Source organism: Puccinia triticina, chromosome 14A (genome assembly GCF_026914185.1).
Source record: "Puccinia triticina chromosome 14A, complete sequence".
Taxonomy (NCBI): Eukaryota; Fungi; Basidiomycota; class Pucciniomycetes; order Pucciniales; family Pucciniaceae; genus Puccinia; species Puccinia triticina.
This window is the reverse complement of record NC_070571.1, coordinates 2,045,900-2,058,150: the sequence shown is the minus strand read 5'-3', so window position 1 is coordinate 2,058,150 and position 12,251 is coordinate 2,045,900. Positions and strand designations below refer to the sequence as shown.

Below are 12,251 nucleotides of genomic sequence, written 5' to 3'. Positions count from 1 at the left end.
TCGGGCTTGTTGGTGTTGCTGGAGAGCTGAGCTTGTGGCAGGCCTTGATGAAGGCGACCTGTAAGGGCACGAAGCTGTTCCTGGAGAGACACTTCTCAAGCAGGGTGGTGTCAACAAAGTGGCGGTCGAGCTTGCAGAGCGCGGCGAGGGCCTCGGACATGAGCGGGATCTCGACGACGAAGGGTTGAGGGTTGGGGCATTGTGTCCGTTGGTGAGGCCGCGGTCGTCTCAGTGGGAACGGTGGTGGCGGGTGGTGTATGGTTGTGGCTGGAGGGGAGGTGGTTGTTGGGTGGTATCTCTGGGAGTATCACAGCAGATTGGATTGACTATAAAGTCGGGTCGGATTGGAGGTGTTATTTCCTCAGGCGACTCGAAGGCTGTAATTCCAGCTGGAGAGTCGTCTCACCCCCGTCCGCTGTTGCATTTGCGCAGTTTGGCGGGGGATATTCGTGGGCCCCCCTTGTGCTTTAGGGCTGGGGGCCTTCCTCCCAACACTTTTTAACCCTGCTAGACAGGGATGGGTGTTGGGCCACGGTGCGTCAGCTTGCTGCGCTAGGTGGCTGGGTGCAGGTTTTTTTGCCACATGTTGTGCATATTTTTTTTTGTATTTGAGCAGCATGTGCCGCTTTCTCTTGTAATTAGTCTGTTTGTGGGTGTATGCGGTCTTTTGGCTCCCTGTTTTGTAAGAGGGAAAACCTTTGACCTTGTTTTTGTATTTTGGCAAATTGTAGGGGAAACCCTTGAATTTTTTTTCTACAAACCTGAGACTTTAATATACTTGGATTAACCAATGATTATATCACCTATATTTATATTGGCTCCAAACAAAGCCTTTGCTTCAGGTATTGGCAAGGGAATTGGGGGAGATTCCTGGATATTCAGTCCTGTCAAAAATTTCATCATTGAAATAATATGGAGAACTTAAGGCATTTATTTCTTAAGGTAAGTAATTATTTATCTTTTAAATACAATTTTAATCCCACTTTCTTAAATCCACAGAAATCTAGACTTCTGGATCTAAGTTTTGGGGTGTTTTTTTCTCACAATTGGCTCAAACAGCCACACAAATAACAGTAATCATTGAAATCCCCAAAGGCCCGAAGGCCCTATGGATGACCCTCCAGCTGTGCCGCAGCAACGAGCAAAAGTGGGCCGGTTGTTAGAGTAGTCCAGGAAGGCCCTAATCAAGTGATTAGCGGGCTTCCAGGGAGGGGGTAGGACAAAACCGGAGCCCCTGGGGCATCAATCCCACGCAAATCCACCCTCCTTAAATAAGCTTTCAATACATTTGTACTCGCCCTTTCCATCTGCCTTCTGTCTCCAATGTGTAACGACTGACTTAATTTTTGTTAATATTAAAGGATATGTTAACAAATGCTTAAGTAAGTCATAAGGATGATGTCACTCGGATTGTGGGATCATGCGCTTTGTTGTCATTAATGGTTATAAGTCTTTTATGTCAAATTAATACTCAGTTGGGTAATATTATCTCGGATTTGTTGTTATAGTCGGGTCGCGTTTTTCCTTTGTTCCTCTTTCCTCTTTTCTTTATCTCGATATTCTTGTCCTTTATTTTATTATCAAGAAAAGAAAACATTCTAAAACATCCCCTATTGTATAAAGGCTATTCTCATTAGAGTTTCTACGAGAATAACCTTTCCACCTCTCGCTTATGCTAGGCTATCTTGCCATTTGAGATAAGCTGAGTAGGTCGGCCTTCACAATTATATCGAGATCTTCAATATTCAGATTCCTCAGATATCTTCACAACGTTCTCGGAATCTTGTTCATTTTAAGTTTTCTCTCTCTCCGTTGCAGATTCGATAACGAACTTTCAAGCTCTTCAAGTCTCTATCACTTTCAAGCTCAAATTTCTCCATCACTCAGAACTTTCAAGCTCTTCAAGTCTCTATCATCTCTCCGTCATTCAAATTCTTTTGAACAAAGCGATAAACGGATCGATTAAGTAACATCATGTCTGATGATTCCTCTCCTATTGAGAGATCTTCTCATTGAATGCCTTTTCCCAACGCCAATACTTCTTCTTCGACTCCGTTTATTCAATTTTCTCCGACTCCTAATGTTCTTCCCCCTCAACCTGATCAAGCTACTCTTATTGATAGCACTATTCCCCCTCCTTATAACATTCTTCCTTCTCCCGGACCGGAACCTCCAAATTTTGTTCCTCGTCCCATTCCTGGAGTAGACATTAATCAGCATTTGGTTCATGGTCCACATTTTACAACTCCCATCATTCCTATAGTTCCCCCTACTCCTAATGTTTCCGACTTGTTAGCCGATTTGAGAGTTAACGACGGTCTGGATTGGGACAATACGATTCTTTCTCACGCTCAATCTATCGCTAATTTGCAAATTGAATCCCGCCAAATGGAGGACAATCTTCGTCGAACTGAAGCAGCGGTTCGCGAGTTGAACGAGTTACGGGTTTTTGCGGCGGATGTGACTCGATTGAGGGGTAGTTTGCAGCGTGAATTTCAAGAGGTTTGCGGGTTGGTTGATGCGGCAAACGTGGCGACGCACGTTCGTTTAACTCGATTGGAAGAACCAGTTGCGACTCCAGTTCAACAAGCTGTGCAAAATATCCCGGAGCCCCCTTTTTTCTCTCATATTTACTTCTCTGGGGATGTCACCAAGACTCATCGTTTTGCTTTGCTTGTTCGAGACACTTTTGCTTGACTTCCAAATCATTTTGCGGGTGATCGACAACGTATTCTTTGGATAGCTTTGTATTTTAGGGCAGCTTCAGGACAAATTGGTGATCCATGCGCTTCGTATTCTTGGTGGCATAGTTTGTTGGCTCGAAATGCACACACTCAAGGATTGGATGCGAGAAGGGCTTTGGCGTTGACGGAGTATGTCATCGACGAGTTGTTGACCTCGGACGGATTTCTTTCTGCTCTTGAGAACACCTTTTCCAATCATACTGAAGAAGAAGATGCTCGACGACAGTTGTTGGCGTTGCGTCAAGGTTCGCGTCCCATTGGCGATTTCAACATCCATTTTCGGACCTTATTGTATGGAGTGGAGCTTTCTGACGCGTCTCAGATGGAGGTTTATGAGTCGGCTATCAATCCGAGGATTTTAGATTTGGAGGCGATCAGGGGTGGTTGGAATGACTTGACGTCATTGGAGGCAAAAATGCAAATGGCGGTGAAGCTCTTGGTTGACGTTCCGCGTGTGGCTTTAATTAATCAGCGCCGTTCTAACCTTCCTAATCCACCTGCCGCTCCCAAAATTGAATCAAGACCAGCTAACCCGCCCCCTCCTGTCAGACCGTCTCAACCGGTACCTATGGATTTGGACGCTATGGAGGCGTCGGAGGGTTTTTCTTTTGTCAACTTTAGGAATGAATGTCACAAGCGACATCTTTGCATTCGATGTGGCGAGTCTTACGATACCGAGCATGAATCCATTCATGGTTGTCCTCTCCCTGAGAATCAGCGATTGCGTTGACCGGATATTCTTTGATTGTGGAAGGAGATGGGTGGAGTGCTTTGTGAGGATTCTCGGGAGGATCGATCGGATTCGCGCGGACCCACGGTGGGAAAAGGGAAGAAGAGGGAATCCATTTCAGAAATCACTCAACCAGGGTCGGCAAAGCGATCTCATTCGGAGTCTCCTGGAGTTTTGGGTTTTCCGAATGGTTCTAGGGCTTCAGCTGTGGCTTCCGGTTCTGGTTCTCATGCGCAAGGTGGTTCTGGTCCTTCGGCTGGTCCTTCGAGGGGTTTTCAGTCATCCGACCCTCAAGAGGCTCCTCCGCGGATGGAAGCTTTGGATTCCGTTTTGGCAGAACCTTGGTCAATTAGCGAAATTTTGTTTCACCGACAAATGATGGAGGCTGAGTATGACGATGAGGAAGAAAATCGTAAGTTGAGAAAAATTGTTATGAAGCCTAATATCCCAAGCAACAGACCTTTCTTTGACGGGAAGTTGTTGGTGCGGAAGGCAGAACTAATTGATATTTCTGTTTTGGTTGATTCGGGGGCTTCGACCTCTTTTATTGATGAATCTTTTGTGATGCAAAATAGGTTGAAACAGCATAAATTGGATTGTGGGCTTCGAGTGCATTCGTTCGATGGATCGGCTCCCGTATCCGGAGATGTATTTTATTTTATAGATGGTTTCATTTTAATCCCCACTGTGGGGGGCAAATTTCTTCATTCTTTCGTACGATTATACGTTACTAAATTGTCGTCAGCGGCTGTTATTTTAGGGAGTACTTGGTTATGTGCGACCAATACTTTTATTGGTGGAGTTTCGAATGATATTGTGATTCATGGTTGTGAGATTTCTACTCCTGTTAAATCTTTTCCGAAGGGCTCGTGTTTGTTAAAGGAATTTTCCAATGTGTTTGTAACTGAAAGTTTATCCTCCCTTCCCCCTCATCGAGCTGGGTTTGATTGTGAAGTAAATTTAAAGGAACATTCAACCCCTCCTTTTGGAAAGATGTATAATCTAAGCAAAGTGGAAAGGGATCAATTGCGCTCGTATGTTGATGAGAACTTAAGGAAAGGTTTCATTAGAGTTTCTTCCTCTGCGGCGGCTTCTCCCATCTTTTATGTAAAAATGGAGGGTAAGGCGGATCGGCCTTGCGTGGACTATTGTTTGTTGAATGGTATGACCATTAGAGATTCCTATCCTTTGCCTGTTATTTCTCAGTTGCTGAATAACTTGCAGGGTTGCAAGTTTTTGTCGAAAATTGATTTAAAAGCGGCGTTTAATTTGTTGCGGGTAGCCGAGGGTCATGAGTGGAAAACGGCTTTTCGCACTCCTTGGGGTCTTTACGAGTATTTGGTTATGCCGTTTGGTTTGGCAAATGCGCCGGCGACTTTTCAGCGTTTTATTCAACATGTGTTGCGGGAATATTTGGACGTATGTTGTTTTGTTTATATTGACGATATACTAATTTTTTCTCGAACAGAACAGCAACATTTTGAAGATTTGAGAAAGATTTTGTCCAAGTTGAGAGAGTATTCATTAAAGGCTTCATTATCAAAATGTGAGTTTTTCTGCTCACAAGTAACATTTTTGGGTTTTGATATTACGGCGGAAGGATTAAAGATGAACAGAAAGAAATTGGACACTATTAAAGATTGGTTATATCCGACAAACTTGAAGGGTTTACGCAAATTTTTAGGGTTTACAAATTTCTACAGGAAATTTATTCCAAACTTTTCTCGGGTCGCAGGTCCTCTTACAACGCTGACGCAAGTGGAAATAGGAGAGAGTGTGGGATTTAAGACTGATGATTCTGTTAAAGCTTTTGAACGTTTAAAGGCTTTATTTATGGATGAGCCATTGCTTCGACACTTTGACTTTGAGAAGTTGCGTATAGTACATTGTGATGCCTCGGGTTTTGCCGTCGCTGCGGTTTTAAGTCAGCAAGATGCGGATGGAAATGTATTCCCTGTCAGTTATTTTTCTAGGAAGTTAACTGACAGAGAGAGGTCTTGGCCGATTTTTGACATAGAGTTGCTAGCGATTGTGGCGGCATTCGAGGACTGGAGAGCTTGGTTGATGGGTACAGTGGAGCCAGTGCAAGTGTTTTCAGATCATTCTAATCTTTTACACTTCAAAACTGCTAAATATCTTTCGCCGAAACAAGCACGTTGGGCGGGTTTTTTAGATGGATTCAATATGTTGATTTATCATATTGCAGGCTCGAAGAGTCCGGCTGATGGGCCTAGTCGGCGTGAAGATTTTGTAGGGTCACGTTCAGCGATTTTGGAGTCTGATATAATCTCGAGGAAGTTAGTATTGTGCGAAGAGATGGATTTGAATGAAGATGGATCAAGGGTAGGTTTTCATGGTATTCACGATATGGGTTTTCAACGCCCAAATCAACAACTGTTAGATTATTTTGGGAAACATTATACTCACGATGATTTAGGTTTGAAAGGGGTTTCAGTGATAGACGGAATAGTTTGGTATTACAATCGGATCTTGGTTCCATCACCTTTACGTGTCAGGATTTTGGGTATGTATCACGACGCACCAACGGTGGGTCATCCAGGAATAGCGCGAACGCTGTCTATTCTGACTCGGACTTTTGCTTGGCCAAGAGTTAAGGTGTCGGTTATCGATTACGTGAAATCTTGCGATTCTTGCCAGAGAGTAAAGGCACGGCGGCAACCGGGGGACGGTAATCTTGTGTCATTAGTAGCGGACGCAAAGCCTTGGAGTATGATTGGTATGGACATGATTACTAAATTGCCTCTGTCAGGGGGTTTTGATTCTATATTGGTGGTAATTGACTTGTTAAGTAAATTGACTCATTTCATTCCGTGTAAAGAAGCTTCTTCTTCGGCGGTGTTAGCAGCTCTATTTCGAAAGAATATTTTTAGGTTACACGGTTTGCTGGAACGTATTGTGTCGGATAGAGGTGCTACATTCGTGAGCGAATTTTGGAAATCTTTAATGACTTCGTTAAACATTAAGAGTGCGTTGTCCACAGCTTATCATCCACAAACTGATGGGCAAACTGAAAGAATGAATCAAGTGTTAGAATACTATTTGCGTCACTATTGTTCTTATTATCAGGATAACTGGGATAAAGCGTTGGATATGGCTGAGTTTGCTATAAACAATCTGGATTCGGCAAGTTTGAAGGTTTCTCCGTTTTTTTTTCACGTATGGTCATCATCCCAAGTTCAATATCTTGACTGAGTCTCGGGGCCGCAAGGATTTAGACAATTTTATTACAGATTTGCAGGAAACGCAAGAGACGGCGATGGAATGCTTGGATTTGGCGAGAAAGAAGCAAGCGAAATATTACAATCAAAAGCGGAAGCCGGCGCCAGTATACAAGGAGGGTGAATGGGTATTGTTGCTGAGAAAATTCATAAAGACTCGACGTTTGAATTCAAAATTGGATTACCGTTATATTGGACCTTTTCGGGTAGAAAAGATGGTCGGAACTAACGCGGTTCATTTGGATATACAGAAAGAGTATCCAAAGTTACATCCGGTGTTTAATGTTTTGTTGGTAGTTAGGTATTTTGGTCCGAATAGTTTTTTAAATAGAGGTTTGAATGAAGGAATTAAAGATAAATATTATACTGACGATCAAGTTGTAGATTGGAGTGCTATGAAGACGATATTGGATGCGCGGGAATTTAGAAAAGGTAAGTATGAGTACTTGGTTTCTTGGAAAAACACGACGCCAGGAGAAGATACTTGGATTACTGAATCTCATATTCCAGAGCGGCTGAGAGCTTCAATTGAAAGGTTTCGTGAAGCTCATGGCGAATTATTTGGTTTGAGTAAGAAAAGGAAAGGTAAAATTGCTGACAAAGGATTACAAGATTTGCGAGTATAAGGTCAGGCTAATTTGTAACGACTGACTTAATTTTCGTTAATATTAAAGGATATGTTAACGAATGCTTAAGTAAGTCATAAGGATGATGTCACTCGGATTGTGGGATCATGCGCTTTGTTGTCATTAATGGTTATAAGTCTTTTATGTCGAATTAATACTCAGTTGGGTTGTAAATATTATCTCGGATTTGTTGTTATAGTCGGGTCGCGTTTTTCCTTTGTTCCTCTTTCCTCTTTTCTTTATCTCGATATTATTGTCCTTTATTTTATTATCAAGAAAAGAAAACATTCTAAAACATCCCCTATTGTATAAAGGCTATTCTCATTAGAGTTTCTACGAGAATAACCTTTCCACCTCTCGCTTATGCTAGGCTATCTTGCCATTTGAGATAAGCTGAGTAGGTTGGCCTTCACACAATGCCCCGCCGTAACTGCACACACCCCACGCCGCCGCCCCCAACGCGCGTTTCCACTGTCCCCTTGGGAACACTCGCCACCGCCCTCCCCACCACACTAACAACAGGCCCTTCGCATCCGAAAAAGGTACGCCCATTACCGCTGGTATTGCCACCACATCTGGCCCGGACAATCCTCACCGTGGTGCCCACTAACTGTATCCGCACTTATCACAACAGGTCATGCGCGGCGCTACCGACCAATGGGCAAACACGTTTCGGGCAGACTTGAACACCTCGCGTTTCGGCACAGGCACGCACCCTTTTACGTTCCCAAAGCTTCTCCCCCCCTTATCCTTAACTGTAAACAGCTCTAAATCTCGCCACGCCACGTCACCAGCGGCCAATTCGTCACCCCTCAACGCCTTGTCCATCGGTCCTTCAATGGCGTCCAGGCCAGTCCAGCTCAACTCAGTTTATATCAAATCGAACTGGCCTGGTTCGTGTCGCCGGCCCACCTATTGCAGAAAATCATCACAGCCTCATCGGGTGTCGCCGCCCTCCTGCTCAAGTTCGGGCAAACGGCCCACTCGGCGTTCAATATTCCACTCGATACTGAGAGGGACGTCGAGTGTCCCATTGAATCCGACTACACATTCGCTAACAAATTGATCTCAGCCCGTTTGATTATCTGGGATGAAGTCGTAACTATTCACAAGAGCTGTGTCGATGCTGTGGATCGGACACTTCAACGTCTGTGCAACTCTACTCAACCCTTTGGCGGGAAAACGGTGATCTTCGCCGGTGATTCCCGGCAAATCTTGCCTGTAGTCAAATATAACGAGTTTCCCCCATCGTATGCGGCAACAATTAAATCGTCGACTATCTGGGGCGCAGTGACAGAATTCAAGCTCCATCAAAACATGCGACTTGCGGCAGCGTTACGCGGCGAAGGGACTCACAACAATCAAGTATTTGCTACGGCTCTCCTCCGTTTGGGCGAGGGGAAAGATCAGATCAACGATTTCGGTATCCTCCCTCTTGATGGAATGAGGATTGAATCGTTCCTTAACCCCAGGGAAATGAGTGCTCGAGTCACGGATTTCGTTTATGGCGGACTACGTGCTATCGATCCCACCAACCAATCCCAGCTGGTCAATTATTTGAATGAAAGGTGTATCCTCGCTCCTCTGAACCGCGATGTCAAGCAAGTTAATGAGGACATGATGAACAGTTTGCCCGGGGAGGCGACGCAATTAAAGTCTATCGACACGCCTGATCCCGACGGATTTGATAGCCTTCCAGAAGAATGCCTGAACAAAATTTCAATTTCGGGCTTTCCAGAGCACTCAATATCTCTCAAGATTGGAATGCCTGTCGTCGTGACGAGGAACATGAATATCAATGGCGGCATATGCAACGGCACTCGAATGCTGATTCTAGCCTTCTCCCATTCCTATATCAAGGGCCAATTGATGACAGGACCATTCAAAGGAAGGACTATTATGTTACCTCGAGTCAAGTTGCATAATAAATGATCACCTCGCTCCGGACTGAGCTTTTATCGGTATCAGTTCCCTATCACTCCCGCGTATGCGATGTCAATCAACAAAGCACAAGGTCAGACCTTTGGGCGAGTTGGTGTATTCTTGTGCACAGACGTTTTTTCGCATGGGCAGCTCTATGTGGCACTTTCGCGTGTTTCGAATGTAGAAGATTTGCTTATCACGAAGCCTCAAGAACGATGCGGCGTAGTCAATGTGGTTCATCGAGATATATTCCTCACGCGCGTGAGTCGGAGTTGATCATGAGTGTCCGTAATAATACCGTCACTAATTATTTGCTCCACTCAAGCAGCAGCCTACCGAACGGCACCCTCACATCGCCTAATTGGCCTTCCGGGTAAAATGATACATAGCAAGCTATCAGGAGCATGCCACTCTTGAGATCTGTACTGCCCGCGAACTCGCGGTCTGCGTGCACAATGGCAGGTCATCGATGTAATATATGTATTACTAAATGTGGCTTCCGTCCAATGCAAAAAGGCGTGACTATCACGTTGAAAGATCAATACATCAATTGTACTCCACCAGATTCCACCGTCTGTCATTATGTGTTGAGAGCGAGGAATTAAGGGTTGTTGAGCATGCGATGGTCACTTGATTGGTGAGATGAGAGGTTCATTTCGATGAAGGCGTTCATTATTTGTAGAAAACTTTTCGCGTGATCAACTGCGCTGCCGCGTCGACTTGAGACGATGACTGACCGTTGTGAAATTTTAATTAGAGCATACGCTAAATCGATAGTTGTTCTGAATAGTGCATACGCCTTTGTAGACTTGTTTGAAGCTGCATTGCATGTAAATATGTACTTAGGAATATCTTGCTGAATTTTGGTTGCTGCTTTGGGAGCGTGTTGGTGGTGGTCTCAACGTATGTATCTTGCTTTGTGAGGCGGAAACTCGCTCGGGTAATTGCCCGCGTCGGGCCTGCGGATAATGGCGGCAGGGGGGTGTTTTGCACCCTGCAGCTGCGTAGCCGCTTTGGCCTCTAGTATGAAGTATTTTAGAGAAAAGAAAGCGTTATACCTTAAGGCAGATATAATCTGTGATAATAGTTATAACAAAAAAGATAATCCAAGTATATTAAAGTCTCAGGTTTGTAGAAAAAAAATTCAAGGGTTTCCCCTACAATTTGCCAAAATACAAAAACAAGGTCAAAGGTTTTCCCTCTTACAAAACAGGGAGCCAAAAGACCGCATACACCCACAAACAGACTAATTACAAGAGAAAGCGGCACATGCTGCTCAAATACAAAAAAAAATATGCACAACATGTGGCAAAAAAACCTGCACCCAGCCACCTAGCGCAGCAAGCTGACGCACCGTGGCCCAACACCCATCCCTGTCTAGCAGGGTTAAAAAGTGTTGGGAGGAAGGCCCCCAGCCCTAAAGCACAAGGGGGGCCCACGAATATCCCCCGCCAAACTGCGCAAATGCAACAGCGGACGGGGGTGAGACGACTCTCCAGCTGGAATTACAGCCTTCGAGTCGCCTGAGGAAATAACACCTCCAATCCGACCCGACTTTATAGTCAATCCAATCTGCTGTGATACTCCCAGAGATACCACCCAACAACCACCTCCCCTCCAGCCACAACCATACACCACCCGCCACCACCGTTCCCACTGAGACGACCGCGGCCTCACCAACGGACACAATGCCCCAACCCTCAACCCTTCGTCGTCGAGATCCCGCTCATGTCCGAGGCCCTCGCCGCGCTCTGCAAGCTCGACCGCCACTTTGTTGACACCACCCTGCTTGAGAAGTGTCTCTCCAGGAACAGCTTCGTGCCCTTACAGGTCGCCTTCATCAAGGCCTGCCACAAGCTCAGCTCTCCAGCAACACCAACAAGCCCGATGGAACGCCCGCCAACAAGGACAACCCTGCCAAAATGGCCAACTGGAACGTCAAGCTCAAAGAACTCTACCCTGCCGTTGCCTCCCCCCTACGTCACGTCTTCACGAGTGCTGTGATTGAGTCCAACCAGTTCCACATCCTCATGTGCTCCGACTCCAAATTGATGGCCGGCGAGGATAATACACAGAAGACGGAACTGGTCCGGGCGCTCCTGAACCTGTGGACGCAGGACAGCAAGCTGGCCTTCTTCGTGCCATTCGGGCGAGGCCCGCCGGTACAGCACACGGGGCGCTCGTTGCATGAGCTCAACTCGCGACTGGCCTCCGCGGCAGAGATCAACCCGGACGACCTGGAGATGTTTGTGTACCTGACCACGCTGCTGCTGAACAACTTGACCACGCTGCTGCTGAACAACCAGAACCCCCGGCCGATCCGACAGGCGGCGATGACCGTCCGGCGCGCCTAATACCAGCCAAGCAGCGCCCCCACCCGCCCTCCCGGCGACCCCTCCTGCACCTCGAGCTCCCCCTCGGCCTCAGACAGACCCGCGCCATCGTCGGATCCGCCTTCCTGAAGGCCCTCCTCGACTCCTGGCTCTATCGCGAGGAAGGGATAGAGGTGCTCCAGCTGCTCAAGGCCTTTCTGGATCGGCTCCAGGACGCGGTCGAATGGAGCGAACGCGGCTACAGCGTACGTCCTCTCCTCATCTTGCCTTGCCCGACGCTCAGCCTGGGGTCCTGTGTTGTTTAGCCGGGCTTCCCCTTTGCAAGCAAGTCAAGCCCGGGCGACTGGCACATCTTTGGCAACTTCCTGCGCCTTGCCGTCCCGCTCGGCCTCTGCACCGTTGACCAATAAACCCTCCTTTTGGACTCGCTGGAAAACTGTGTGATGCAGAGCCCATCCCTCCCTTCCTTTTGCTCTCGCCTCAGCCCTATCTTTCTTTTCCTGGACGTTCTCAGCAACCTGGGAAGCTGACGACTAGGGTCCAGTCAAGTCATCTTGGTCAATAATAAAATCAAGTTTCATGCTGTCACGTTCAGCAAAGACCGCTGCAACGCTACCGTTGGTAAGCACCCAACAATACTTTCCTTGTTTTTATCA

At 46.3% G+C, this 12,251-nt stretch overlaps 1 protein-coding gene across 1 annotated transcript; it reads left to right on the top strand.

The window, feature by feature from the left end:
• Window positions 1-10,950: 10,950 nt before the first annotated feature.
• Window positions 10,951-12,005, top strand: PtA15_14A182 (uncharacterized protein; the record flags this gene model as incomplete). Its single annotated transcript, XM_053162872.1, has 4 exons — window positions 10,951-10,992; window positions 11,071-11,601; window positions 11,673-11,840; window positions 11,901-12,005. 4 exons carry the CDS (start codon window positions 10,951-10,953, stop codon window positions 12,003-12,005), a joined length of 846 nt encoding a protein of 281 aa, XP_053026855.1.
• Between the last annotated feature and the right edge of the window lie 246 nt (window positions 12,006-12,251).